The sequence below is a fragment of the Aotus nancymaae genome, unplaced genomic scaffold (assembly GCF_030222135.1).
Source record: "Aotus nancymaae isolate 86718 unplaced genomic scaffold, 86718_ANA_hifiasm-v0.15.2.pri h1tg000030l, whole genome shotgun sequence".
Taxonomy (NCBI): domain Eukaryota; kingdom Metazoa; phylum Chordata; class Mammalia; order Primates; family Aotidae; genus Aotus; species Aotus nancymaae.
This window is the reverse complement of record NW_026988443.1, coordinates 35,020,985-35,034,506: the sequence shown is the minus strand read 5'-3', so window position 1 is coordinate 35,034,506 and position 13,522 is coordinate 35,020,985. Positions and strand designations below refer to the sequence as shown.

At 39.0% G+C, this 13,522-nt stretch overlaps 1 protein-coding gene across 1 annotated transcript; it reads right to left on the bottom strand.

The window, feature by feature from the left end:
• Positions 1-1,758: 1,758 nt before the first annotated feature.
• On the bottom strand, positions 1,759-10,697 carry DYNLRB2 (dynein light chain roadblock-type 2). The gene is made up of 4 exons (XM_012466165.2): positions 10,606-10,697; positions 8,357-8,432; positions 2,885-3,052; positions 1,759-2,009 (listed from the first exon to the last, which is right to left on the bottom strand). Exons 1-4 carry the CDS (start codon positions 10,606-10,608, stop codon positions 1,966-1,968), a joined length of 291 nt encoding a protein of 96 aa, XP_012321588.1. The 5' UTR covers positions 10,609-10,697; the 3' UTR covers positions 1,759-1,965.
• Between the last annotated feature and the right edge of the window lie 2,825 nt (positions 10,698-13,522).

Genomic DNA, 13,522 nt, shown 5'->3' with positions numbered 1-13,522 from the left:
TTCCTGACCACAATTGAGCATGTCTTGGCCTGCAGCTGCATTGCAACTACCTGGAGAACTTTTGCAAAATGTACATGTGCAGGCTTTGCTCCCAGGAGTACTGAGTTACGCAGTGGGGCTCAGACATCTGTTGCATGCATAGCTTTGGCTGTTTGGCTTTAGACTCCCTTGTCGCTCTCAGCCTTGGGTGAGGTTTATCCATGGCCTGTCTCCTCTCCCATCACCACTCGAGAGAGTAAGTCCCTTTCACCTTAGGGATTTGGTGTGGCTCTTCCTTTCTGCTGATACCACCATCTGTCTGGGTAGGCTATGACAGCCTCACAGGGTGCAAGTGGGGGCCAGTGATGTGGCTGAACTAATAAATTTACCAGGCATCATTCTCACACTTGGCTTGTTGGGGAGCTGTGGCGGGAACTCAGGTGAAAGTGCCTGTGGACCCCTGAATTGGTCAGTCTGTGGCTCCTGACAGTCTTCTGGGGAAGGAAGACAGAGGTGCAAGGAGGAGCAGTCTTCAGCTGTATCTGTAATGTTTCATTGCTTATTTTTTGGATGAATCTCAAGAGAATTATGTGGAGGGAAAAAGTCAATCCCTAAAGGTTATGTACTGTATTATTCCACTTACCATTTTTTTGTTTTTGTTTTTGTTTTTTTTTGAGACGAAGTCTCACTCTGTTGCTCAGGCTGGACTGAAGTGGTGTAATCTGAGCTCACTGCAACCTCCACCTCCCATGTTCAAGTGATTCTCCTACCTCAGCCTCCCAAGTAGCTGGGATTACAGGCAAGCACTACCACACCTGGCTAATTTTTGTATTTTTAGTAGAGACGGGGTTTCACCATGTTGGCCAGGCTGGTCTCTAACTCCTGACCTCAGGTGATTTGCTTGCCTTGGCCTCCCAAAATGTTGGGATTACAGGCGGGAGCCACCATGCCCGGCCTACATACCATTTTTGATATTAAAAAATTATATAAATGGAGGACAGCTTAGTGACTGTCAGGGGTCAAGGGTTGCAAAGGGGTGCTACCAAAGGGCATCTGAGGAATCCTGCCAGGGATGGAAATATTCTATATCTTGATTGGGTCGCTGTCAATTTCCTGGTTGTGATACTGTCTGGAAGATGTTGCCACAGGGGAAACTGTATAAAGGACACACAGAATCACTATATTATTTCTGGAATTTTCACATGAAACTTCAGTTATCTCAAAATGCAAAGTTTAGTTGGAAGAAAAGAGGATATAAAACAAATGTGGCAAAATATGAACATCAAAATATTAACATCTCTGTTGTATGGGTTTGGGGTGCATGGAAATCTGTTAGATATGTTACATTATTTTCATGATTTTCTGAATGTTTGCAACATCCAGTAAAAATCAAAGCTTCTGGAGTTATCTACTCAGCCTTCTATGTATGAAACCTTGCCTAAGACTCATTCCTGGTCCCCTCAGACTGGTGTGCTAGAAGCAGTAGTCAGAGGGATGGAAGAGCTGCTTAGGTTGGCACTGACCCCAGTGGGAACCATGATTCTGACTCCCTACCATCCTTACTTAACCTGGGAAACCATCGAATACAGAGTATTGGGCTTTCTATTCTCCTCATAGCTCCTATAATGCTGTACTGAATCTCCTCGGCATATCTCAGAAACGGGTGAAATTCTACTTTTGTACTTGATGACAGCTACGTCTAGACTAAAAGAAGTATCACAAGGAGCCCTGTCTTACTAGAATCCTTGGTTTTGTGTATTATAAGACAATAGAGACATATATAACACAATTCATTTATTGTAACACTAAAGTACAACTTCACAATATCATCAAAAGGGACTAAACGAGATATGCAGAATAGTTTAAATGTAGAAACAGAAAAGAATGTTTCAAGGGTCAGTTAGATTGAAATCGAATTTTAATAATCATTAGAGAGCCAAGTGTTTCCAACCCAGTGTCAATTGGACAACCTTGGCCATCGCAGGTCTATTCACATGGATTCTGAATGACGATCAGAAGATATTCCTTATCTATGGAGAGATGGACAAAAATCAATTCACCCTTAATTTAAATTTAATCAAGGAATATTTCAAGTAGTCTGCTTTTCTCTTCAAAACATCACATGGACCTTGTGCAGACAGATGGTTTTCCACCCTGGCTGCACGTGAGGGTGGAAAGGCTCACCCTGTTGAGCCTTTAGAAAATACCCATTTCCTAGGGCCCAGTCTCACAGATTCTGATTTCATTGGTTTGGGGTGGAGTCCCAGGAATGGAAACATTTTTAAAAAGTCCTCCAAGTGATTTACTGTGTAGCCAGGGTGAGGACACTGGTGTAGAAAAAGCTTTATTTAGTTTATAGGCGATTCTGATTTGATGGATGTGCTATAGAGAAGTTGGTTCTAGACTAGATTTAGTAGCATAGGTCCCTTTTTACAGTCATTTTGTAACATTGTAAGCATAATTCCTTCAGGAAAAGAAGTGTTTCTGTAGCTGCTGTCTTCTGGTATACCTGGGGGATGTACTTTCCTCACAGGGAGGGTTTAAGAACCTGCAGGCCTTAGGTTCACTGCCAACTTTATCTCCAGGACAGGAAACATTTCTCCTGCTCCACAAACAGTCTGTATGCTAAGTTTGCTGAAAATGAGACCTACATTTTCTAAACTTTTTGATTAATAATAAATGCAAGTGGGCAAAATTCAACCTGTTCAAAGGTGGTCATGGGTCACATTAATTGCTAATTTCATATAATTTTTAGGTTGGGATTTTTACATTTAAACATCATTTTGTGATGGAATATTATGTTTCATATTGTATACTAAAATCTATACTCCCCATTCATAGAAACAAGGCTTTTATCTAGTAAAGCAGAAAGATAATTTAACTAGGAAATGAAATGCCAAATTACCTGGAGCTACCATGATTTCATGTTTCTTTGATCTGATCCTAAGAAAAGTCAGGTCGTTCTGAGGATCAATATCGCGAACTGTGCTCTTGGCTTTCATGGTCAGCTGGTGAAGGAGGCCTGCATATTGAACGGTTGTTGAGTTGTCCAAGGTTGTTCGGATGGGAATACCTATTAGGAGATTTAATTTTGGTTAATTTCTTTTCTGATTAGAAAAGTAACATGTACATTGTGGAAGCACTATAAAACATTGATAATTGTAAACAGGAAGAAAAAGTGATGGCTTATTACTCTCTGGTAACAATTTTAGTTTATTTCCTTCCAATCTTTTTGTCTCTGTATAGATTTTTAAGTATAGTTGTGTGAAACTGGACTTACAAATCTGACTGCTGCTTTTTTCTTCATTTAAATTATAACATACAAATTGCCCTTGTTGATAATGTTGTCAACATTATTTTTAGTAACTGCATACTTTACTATTTTATGGACATATAATCAATCTCTTATTGTTTGGTCATTTGGTACCTTATTTTTTTTTATAGCTAATGGAGTGATGATGAACATTTTTGTGCATATATCTTTCAGAAGCTGTTAACTATTTCAGTACCAAGTTAATATATTTTTATATGAAATGCATTCCCCTGAGCATCATGTCTATAGTGAGTCTGCTTTGAAGTGTTTGATTTATGACATGGATCTTCCCTGAGACCAGAACCAAAAACAGGTATCACTGCACATGCTAGAGGGTACATCAAAAGGGACTCCTTGCACAGTGTTTTGCAAATCTTAAATTGTATGTTAGAAAATGTGGTAATAAGGATACTATGGTTTTGCTGTGCATTCCCTGGTTTTCACTCATTTTTGGTTTAAACATTATTAAATTTGGCTGCTTGTGTGCTCTATTGTTCTGTTACTTGAGTTTAAAACAGAAGCTATTACCTGGAAAATTCTAGCCAGAAGAATATGCAAGTGTATTTCAATTCAGTTGAAATCAATCTAGCTCAACTTGGATCACCCAGCATTAATGCCTATTATGTACCAGGCACTGTGGTAGGTATTTTACATATATTGTATCTAATCAGAGACAGCCTTCATATTATTTCGAGAACTACCAGATAGCCAGGGAATTCCAGGGATTGGATTTGCAAATGTGCCTTTATTTTAGGAGGACACATGAAGGTGAATTTGGGATTGCTGTCAAATTCCTTAGGTATCCGTATTAAGGGCACTTAAGAAATGAGACTAATGGGATTCCTGGTGTGCTTCAGAGAATGTAGCTCCAGAAACTATGAAACAAGACGAGTGCTTTCAAGACTAGAAGGGTGTTACGAACTTAGGATTTTACCAGGTTTTCATAAAAATCTTGAAGACCATTCATTTTGACTTTGAAATGACTGATTTCTCTTTCTTTTAAGATAACTGCTATGTTCAGAATGTTTTGCTACACAGTATGAGGAGAATATTTACAGGAAAACCTATTCAATAATGAAAGTATCATAAAAACCTTGCTAATCTTTGTATTGTGATTTGTTGGCCACTTTTTCCCTAGAAGGCAGTCAGCTGTCTTGCATACCTGAAGGTCACAAAGCATGGATCTTTAACAAGCAAGATATGGAAATGCAGCAAGCATGCAACCTTTGAAGGGAACTTTTTGACGAGCAGTTTTATTTTACATCCTAAGTACTGACTACCTACTAAGGGTGTATTCCTCAGTAGCCAAACGAGACATACAACCAGAATAAATTATTTGAAATGTAGATGACAGGATTATGAATCAGATGCTCAGGTCTATTTAGTTAGTCTGTTCATGATCCAAGTCAATAAATAAAACAGCTAGCTGTTTTGAATAATGAGTGTGTGCGGTGGAAACACATGGAGTTTTTCAGATCCACCATACACACTTGAAAAGAATCCATCAACAAATGTTTATTGAACTCTTGCTTGGCACCATGTGAGGTAATTACAAAGTAATTTATTAAGAAGTAATTTTAGTATATGGCATAAAATTTACCCACTTCACTTCTGAGAAACAACCACTGGTTTCTTAGGAGCCTTCCTGACACTCTAGGTCCACTCAAGAATGAAGGTGTTTGTATTCTTCATTTTAATGATACCATTCTCTATTCTGTACCTTGATTTTTAAATTTAATACTCTTTGGAAATTGATTCAGTACATGTAAGTCACTCATATTAGTGACCGAATAACAGTCTGTTGAACGGATGTTTTGTAATACATTTAACGTGTCCTACGGATGAGCATTTAAGCTGTTCCCAGTCTTTGACTTTTGTAAACAAGATTACAGAATATGTCCTTGGTCATCTCATTTCACATTTGTATATGCAGGATAAATTCCTAAAGTGAAGCTCCTAGAACAAAGAGCATGTGCATTCTAAAATCTGGTGGGACTACTTTACAATATGACTCTCCGTGATCCTAGTAAGCCGGCACCTATTATTTCAGTTTGTCATCTTCAACTGCACATTTGTGCTTTGGTTGACAGACTGTACTTCAAAACAAAAGGAAGTGGCTGGATGGCTGTTACAATCTAATGAAACTCAAATGAGAGATTGTTAGAAATGTCAAGAATAGTTAAAATTAAGAGCCTGTAGAAATCAGACTTATGTACATGAGAAAATATGACACATCTGACTGCCTGGGGGACAAATATACATATTTGCCCATATCTAATTCAATGATCAGTGTTGCAATGTTGTAAACAATGAATGGTTTTATAAAAGAGAAACCAACGCTAACAAAAAATCTGCTCTAATCACAACCTGTAGCATTGGGCTAAATTGGGAAGCCTACTTTACGGTCATCAGTAGGATGTTTCAATAGCAGTGAAACAGAAGGACTATATTTAACATGGCCTATGATGACGTCTAAATGAGTAAGCATGGTAGAAGTCCAACCTAACCACAAATATAATCTGAAAATGTTAAAATGATTTGCCTAGAATTAGTAGACCAAAACCGCTAGTAGAAAAGAAGAATACATAAAACACCATCTTAGCTAAATATTTTGGTATTACATTTCATGGGGCTTCCCAAAGCTCCAAAGCTGCAAAGCTGCACTGTAATAAATGATGCTTTCATCTAAAATTGAGTAGGTTGTTGAAATTGAGTATTTTATTACATTCTGGTCACACAGCTTACACCATATGCTGTTAATAAACATCCTTGTCATACACTCTGGTTATTAATAATCCAACCATAAAAATAAGCCCCTCATTTATATTTTAGGGAAAAAAGGTTAATTTGGCTTTCAGGTAAAAAGTAAAAACTCTTAAGTACCCTGAAACCTTGAAAAGTGTCCTGAATCCTAATACAAACTTATTCTAGTAGAGGTTAACTACAAGTTAATGGGTATGGAAAATAGTATTTTGTTGCCTTCGGACAAGAGAAGTGTTAATTGAGGAACCTCAGGAAAATAAAGTGAAAATCACTTTTCATATCACTACTCAGGGTGCTCACTATAACATATCCCTACTCTTCCTTCCCTATTTATTTGAAATGTTTGTGTGCACCTGGCCATAGATAGGCTCGGAAGGCGCTGGTGACCGCTTTGTTCTGTTTTTGTCATCTAATATTGTGAGTAGTTTCCCGTTATAGTAAGTACCCTTCAACGCTTTAAACAGAGTAATGTTCATCAAGTAAATATTACATACTTTAAAAATTCCTCTGCTGTTAGGATATATTTACTTATTTGTTGTGTTTATTTACTGCTATTATATATTGATGCCTCAGTGAGTATCCTCATACCTAAATATTTTCTTCATCATTGTTTAGGATAAATTGCTAGGAGTAAAACTGTAGATCAAAGGGGTGAATATTTTTCAGACATTGATGCATATCACCAGAATTACCTGCTTTAGCTCTTCCAAAGAATCATATTAGATGAGTGGTTCTGGGTATCACAGGTGAATGCACCTTTACAGGGTTGAAAAGTGTCCCCCCATTCTCCCCAAATCCCCAAATTCAAGTCCAGTAAAACCTCAGAAGGTGACCTTATTTGGAAACGGGGTCTTTGCAGATGTAATCCGTTAAGATGAGGTCACACTGGATTCGGGTAGACCCTAATCCAATAACTGGGATTCTTATAGTAAAACAGACAAAGATATACAAGGAGGAGAATGCCATGTGATGATGGAGGTGGAGATTGGAGTGACGTGTCTATAGGCCAGGGAACACTAAAGATTGACAACTACCAGAAACTAGGAAGAGGCAAGGAATGATCTTCCCTTAGTCTGCTGAGAGCATGAGCCTGCGGACATCTTGATTTCAGTTTCTAACCTCCAGAACTGAAAGAGAATATGTTTCTGTTGTTTTAAGTTGCCAGTTTCCTTTAGCAGCCAAAGGAAACTAACACAGCACCTCTATGAAATCACGCAGATGGCTCATCTTCAGAGCAGTGGCAGAGTGTATGCAAATACCTGGATATATTATCAACACAACCAGATCCACGTACTAGGGCTGGAACGCTTCCTGGAAATATTCTGCTTCATTTTTGACTTACCTGTAAGGCACATCTTAAATCCTCTTTTCCCCCTCATTAATCAAGCTAGATAAATTTATTATGTTCTATTATCTCTCTTACTCATTTGGCCTTGAGTTACTTTTATTTTAGAAAACAAAACAAATGTTTTATCTGTATAAATGAATTGAATTTATATTCTATTTAATTACTATTCTATTAAGTATTGGGTATTATGCCAAGCATTCGACAATTATTGCCTCATTTAATTATGAAAACCACTAGAAAAGTAGGTTATTGTCCATTCTTAGTGGTAAGGAATCGTAGTTCAGAATTTAAGCAGACTTTTGGTTGGTAGTTGCTCAATATTTACTGATGGATTTTTCAAAGCGCTGAGATGGTAATATGCCAATTCCATGGTTGCACCACAAATTATGTAAAGTAGCTACTCTTATTTTAACTAATGCTCTGGAATTTCTGTTACCTCTTGCCCTTACACATGCCTGAATTAGCAATGAAACCAGCAGGAACTCTTAAGAGGTTGCCACCATAACGATATAATTAATTCTCAAAGATTTTTAAGTAAAATATGTTCAAGGAACAAGTTTCATTTAAAATAAGGACTGAAATTCTGTAAGGTTCATAACGTTGAAACAAAACTACCAGCAAGGATATTCTATCTTCTATACGATTTTATTGGTACTTCTGAAATGTTGGAAGAGAATTACCAACGCTTTAAAAAGTAAACAACGTATAGTGCTTCTTAGGAGTATATAAACATTTTTAGACATGTCTTATTCATATTTATGACCCTAGATCTTAGCAGAGTGTTTGGCATATAACAGATACTCAATAGATGTTTGGTAAGTGAATGCCAGAGGTAAAATATATAAGTATATTTTTGATGTCAAATTTGAAGATGTTTGTCTTAAGGATTAATACAGCAAACAGGTTCCTGGTTGGCTTCTGCATGTCAAGAAGACAGCCTGTGATATATTTACCTTCTGCATTTACAACCACAGTTCCAATAACCCCTTTATGGCTCTGGATCCTCTTTAAGGTTTCCTCCACCTCTGCCTGAAAGAGACCAGAAAGATAATTAACCAAAAGGGCTCTTGTGGTAAATCCAACCCTAAGGAGAATAATGTTTAGAAAGATACCTACTCCCCTATCTCCTTAACCTAAGGTGCCAGGTGTGATAATCTCAGATTTTTGAAAGACAGCTTTGAAACTGTCAAGTCCCACATACATAGCTGTATAAGACCTCCTGCATACAATCCTGACAAATCTGTTGGCTTGAACCCTTGTAGAGACAGAGAACTTACAGCTTCACAGGAATTCACTCAATTTTTATGTTTCCATTTGTTAGAAAAGTCATTCTTTACATTGCATGGAAATTTGTCTCAGATTATCTTTCATTCATTGACCCCTTTGTATTCACATGAAAATTCCTTTTCTACATTATAGTGCTTTAAATATTTATAGAGCTATATCATGGCCTCCCTCTGTCTAAAAGTAGTCCTTATTGAGAAATCTTATTTTCATTAATGTGACCTAATCAGGAGTTCAGATGATTAAATTTAGAGGATATTCTATAAAAACAACATATTCCAGGATTCTAGGATTCCTTTGATAACTATAGCTTGCATCTCAGTGCAAGCTGAATGTTCAACCATGAATAATTATTCTGGAATCTATTATTGTGTTTTAAACTCATTCTGAACCTTATGTGTGGACTGTATTTTATGTTTTCTTCCCCTCTAGAAAAGTCAAAGTCAAGAACAATCTTTTCCAAATCTATAAATTCTTCATGACTGAGCAATCACTGGATATTCTGAATTCAAACAGTATTCTGCAAATTCTCTTGATGAGAGTTTGCTATAGTCTTTTCCTCAATATTACACAGGTGAACATTATGTTACTTCAAGACAGCTTTCCTCTGCACGTGATATGGGCATGAGCACTCATTTCCTCTATCATAGCCAATGTTTCCTTAACTTTAGGCATTTGTGTACTAGATTCATGATTTTTGCCATTATGAGTGCCACGTATATTATTTATCTAGGTGTTCTTTAAATTATCTCCCTGCTAAAAGCTTTAATAAATGCATTTTAAGAGGAAACCATACATCACTACCACAAATGGAAACCTGATGTTATTCATCATAAACAGAAATAACTGTAAAACAAAATAAACAAAACGGAGAGACAGTATATCATTAAATTCTACTGCAATGAAAGCTCGGAGCCTGAGGCCTCCTCTTAGGATGAAAAAATTGAAATTACCAAATGACAGTGGTATTAAGAATCTAATAGTAACAGAAATTTTCTCCTGTATGTAGTCTGAAGGTTGAACAAAGTGTAAGAGGAATAATTTTCTCAAGATATGATTCACTCTTATTTAGCATTTCTGGGCCATCCTATGTAGCAAAGAATGTTTGCATCCCACTTTGAGAAACAGCACTAAACCGTAAGAGGTGAACAGGGGATCAGTAACTTTCTGCATTTTGGGCAACGTTTAAGACAATGTCCACAGTTTCTTACAGCCACTGTGTCCTCATTTATCTTTCTCTCTGTTGCTTATCTTCCAAACTTCTGTTTTTTCTCTCCCTGGCCTATTTCTCCACCCAGCTGTTTCTCTTCTCAGGATTTCTGAGTCCTCCTAGTATAATTTCTTAATCCCCATCTCATTCCTCTCTTAATGCCCTTTGCTTTCCACAGTTTCTACTTCTCTCTTCTTACCTTTTTTTTTTTGGGGCGGGGGAGGGAGTCTCCCATCCCTTCTTTCCTTTTTCATTATTTATCTTTCTTCTTTTTCAGTATCTTCCTTTTTCACCCTTCCATTCCCTTGCTCTTCCTTTCCCATCTCCTCCTTGTTTCTAAGGGTATCTGATTCTGTTCTCCATCTCTGCCTCCTGCCCCCTCTTTAGAAACTTTCCTGGCTACCCGGATTTCTCACTCCCCCAAGCATTTTTCATCCTCTGGATGTCTCTCTTCCTTTTCTCAACACCACCCCTCCCCATGTACCAGCCCCGCGAAATCAACTCCCAAGACAGCTTCCACTCATCTAGACATCTTTCCCCTTTCCAAAGTCTCCCTCTCGCCCTTCCAAGAAGATCCTGGAGCCACCAGCCTCTACAGCGGCCCCGGGACCACCCGTGTCCGGGTGGGCCCCAGGAGCCGGGAAGCGAAGGTCTTTGCCGGTCGGCGTCCTTAGAGCGGCGGGGCGTGGACGGAGACCCCAGATTTACCATCGCGCAGGCTGAGAAACTCTGGGTTCAGGCCGGCGCCACAGCCTCCCGGGATGTCAACAACGCTACCAGCCGTTGCTAGGAGACAAAGGAGGAAGTGACCCCCGGAAGCTTAGGGGCCGCGCCTGCGCGCTTGCGGGTCGACGCTTCCGCCCTGACCGTGGTCCTGATGCCTCCAGGCCGCCGTAGGTGAAGGTTCACGGAAGCGGCCAGCAGGCGCTCACCTGAGGTTCGCCCAAGTCTGTGGCGGTGGGGCCCGGGACGGAAGATGGGAGTGGGTCGGGCTCCTGGCCTGTGTTCGTCCATTTATTCATTCCTTGAGGGACGAATTAATGTAATAGCCACTCATTCGTTCAAGAACTGCTTATTCACCACCCACCAGGTGCCAGGGAGACGGACAAAATGCACCAATCGAAGCAGTAATGTCCACGTGTGGTACTTGCCTTGGAGCAAGTGAACAGGTGACAGGGCCATCTGACTTCGGGATTGGGCTGCTCTAGGGGTTTGGTGATAATCTCAGCTGCCTGTGACTGTCCATTAGTACTGCCATGTGCAGGGCCGATAATGTTCGCTCATCTCCCAATAGTTTTTATATTGAAGAAAAATATATCACAACATCAAATAGTACAACTTTATGTACTTATAAAAATATTAATTTATATCTGTCTAGTCCCAGATCAGTAGAGTAAGCAACGTTTCACATTTTGTGTTCTCACCTAGTTAATAGCACCCACTTCCTGTTCTCAACTCTGTTGAAGTGTTGCTACTTGGCAGTATTTCTGTTGCTTGTCAGTATCCATTAGGATCTGTATTTTTACCATTTTAAAAATCAACAGTTCTGAGTTACTAAAAAATTGCGAGTGGTTCTAAAGAATTCCAGAGGTTACTGGAATTCTTTTGCCGTAGAAGAGCATTCCACTAGGTGTTTAAGGAACTGATGGAGGAAACACAGTAAGGATCAGTTAGGGGTGGTCAGAAGTAACTTGGTCTTTTGAATGACATTGATGATATCCTTATAGCCTGGGAGTAAAAGAGCCACTATGAAGAAGCACAGCAGGAAAATTTTATGGCCGGAGTCGTGTTATGACTCCCTGAGGTTAGAGGGGGGCAAATACTGATTACAAAATACAAGCTGTAAGTTGGGAATGCGTCTTCATAGGGACTATGTCTTCATAGGGACTATGCGATAACAACCTCTTGTAATACCAATTCTGTTTGTGCATCTGTTTCCAGAAAGTAGTCTCACACTCAACGAGGCATGCATCGTGCTAGGAAAGTCAACTGGATTCTGAATGGGCCATGTTAGGGATGCCCTGGGACAGTTTTGACCTCTTTGGTGGTTTTGGCTTCGATGATCCATTTCAGCTTCAAATCTGTCACTTTATAAGTACAGAAACACTCTGAGAAGCTGTAGTTCTGCTCTAATTTTTCTTGAGGCATGGCTGATTCTGATCACTGTAATTCTCTCCTTTTTTTTTTTCCCTCCAAGACATTTGTATGTCTCAGAAAGCCAGTTCACTATGAATAGCCAAAGAATCCCACCTGACACTCAATACCTGGTACTCCAACTAACATGATTTGGAAAGGACTGCTAGAGCTGTAGGGAAGGAGTCTGAGTCTGGCATGTGCATGTGTGTGTGCATGTGTGTATTTGTGTGTGTATGCATGCATGTGTGTACATATCTGGCTCTTACCTGATTGACTGTATCTCCCATTTTGCAGTAAAACAAATATAGGTCTTTACAGAAATATTGACTGAGTTGAATGAAGACTGATTCTTGGGCTTTCTACGTGTTTCTGATCAATGAGATTCCTACTTTTTTGTGTAGCCATTTGTTTTTCTTACAGAAATCAGTGACAGTTCACCATGTCTGATATGTCAATCAGCTTTAATGAAGGAACCAACTGCATATGCATGGAGTGTGAATTTCCTCCTTTCTGGAGTCAGGGTGTCAAGCTCATTCAATAGCTGACAGCTGTAATTAGAGCAAAGAACGATTCTAGCATAAAACGCACTGACAGGAGAACCCAACTGCTGAAAAAGAAATAAGAAGTAGCCAAACTGACTTTCAACCAACAGTCAAGTTTGACTCTGTGCACAGGAAATCAATGAGGAGAACTGAAGCCATTTTCCCCCTATCAGTTTTTCACTTCTAATTATTCTTTGGAGGTAGCTTCGTTTAATTTTTATGCCTTTTTTGGATCTATAATGAATGTCCAGAGCTGTGCATTATAAAGTGTCTTTGTAATATCTGACATGTTTCCCACTCGATCCTCAATATACGTGAATTCCCCTTTTATCCTCTTCTCCTTCTCCCATCCCATTAGACTTTCCTTTGATTCACAGTAAGTGCTAAATAACTTTGAACTCAAGTGAAAATATTAATAAATAATACTTTTTGCAATTACTCGGACTTTACCCCAAAAGTGATACATGCTGAAACCAAGTCCACTGTTTTTCACATATAATTTTGTTAGAAAGAGATGATTTTCTTCTGGGTGTCTCTCTTTCTCTTTGATAATTTGCTTCTGCTTTCTGGTTAGCTTGAAGAAATCCAGATAACGTAATGATCTTGAGTTATTTTCTTAGCATTTTCCATACCACCCCACATAGCTATTTTTGGCATTCCTGCCAGTTGGCAAATATTATGAACTGGGCGATGGAATAAATTTTGGGTCCATTTTCTCCTAAGATAAGGCATTGTCACTTAACAGAGCTTCTCCTAATATTCTAGTTGTTTCCCTCTAGAAAATAGACTACATTCTTCTAAAATGTCTACAGGCTAGGCGTGGTGGATTACATCTGTAATCCCAGTATTTTGGGAGCTGAGGCAGGATGATTGCTTAAGGCCAGGAGTTTGGGACCAGCCTGGGTAACAAAGCAAGACATCATTTCTACTAGAAATTAAAAAAAAAA

What these genes read in the sequence shown, in the direction of transcription:
- DYNLRB2 (XM_012466165.2), bottom strand. An exon ending in TGTGGTTGTAAATGCAGAAG is followed by an intron (nt 3,053 to 8,356) that starts GTAAATATATCA and finishes ATCTCCTAATAG; the next exon opens with GTATTCCCATCCGAACAACC. An exon ending in TGAAATCATGGTAGCTCCAG is followed by an intron (nt 2,010 to 2,884) that starts GTAATTTGGCAT and finishes ATCTCTCCATAG; the next exon opens with ATAAGGAATATCTTCTGATC.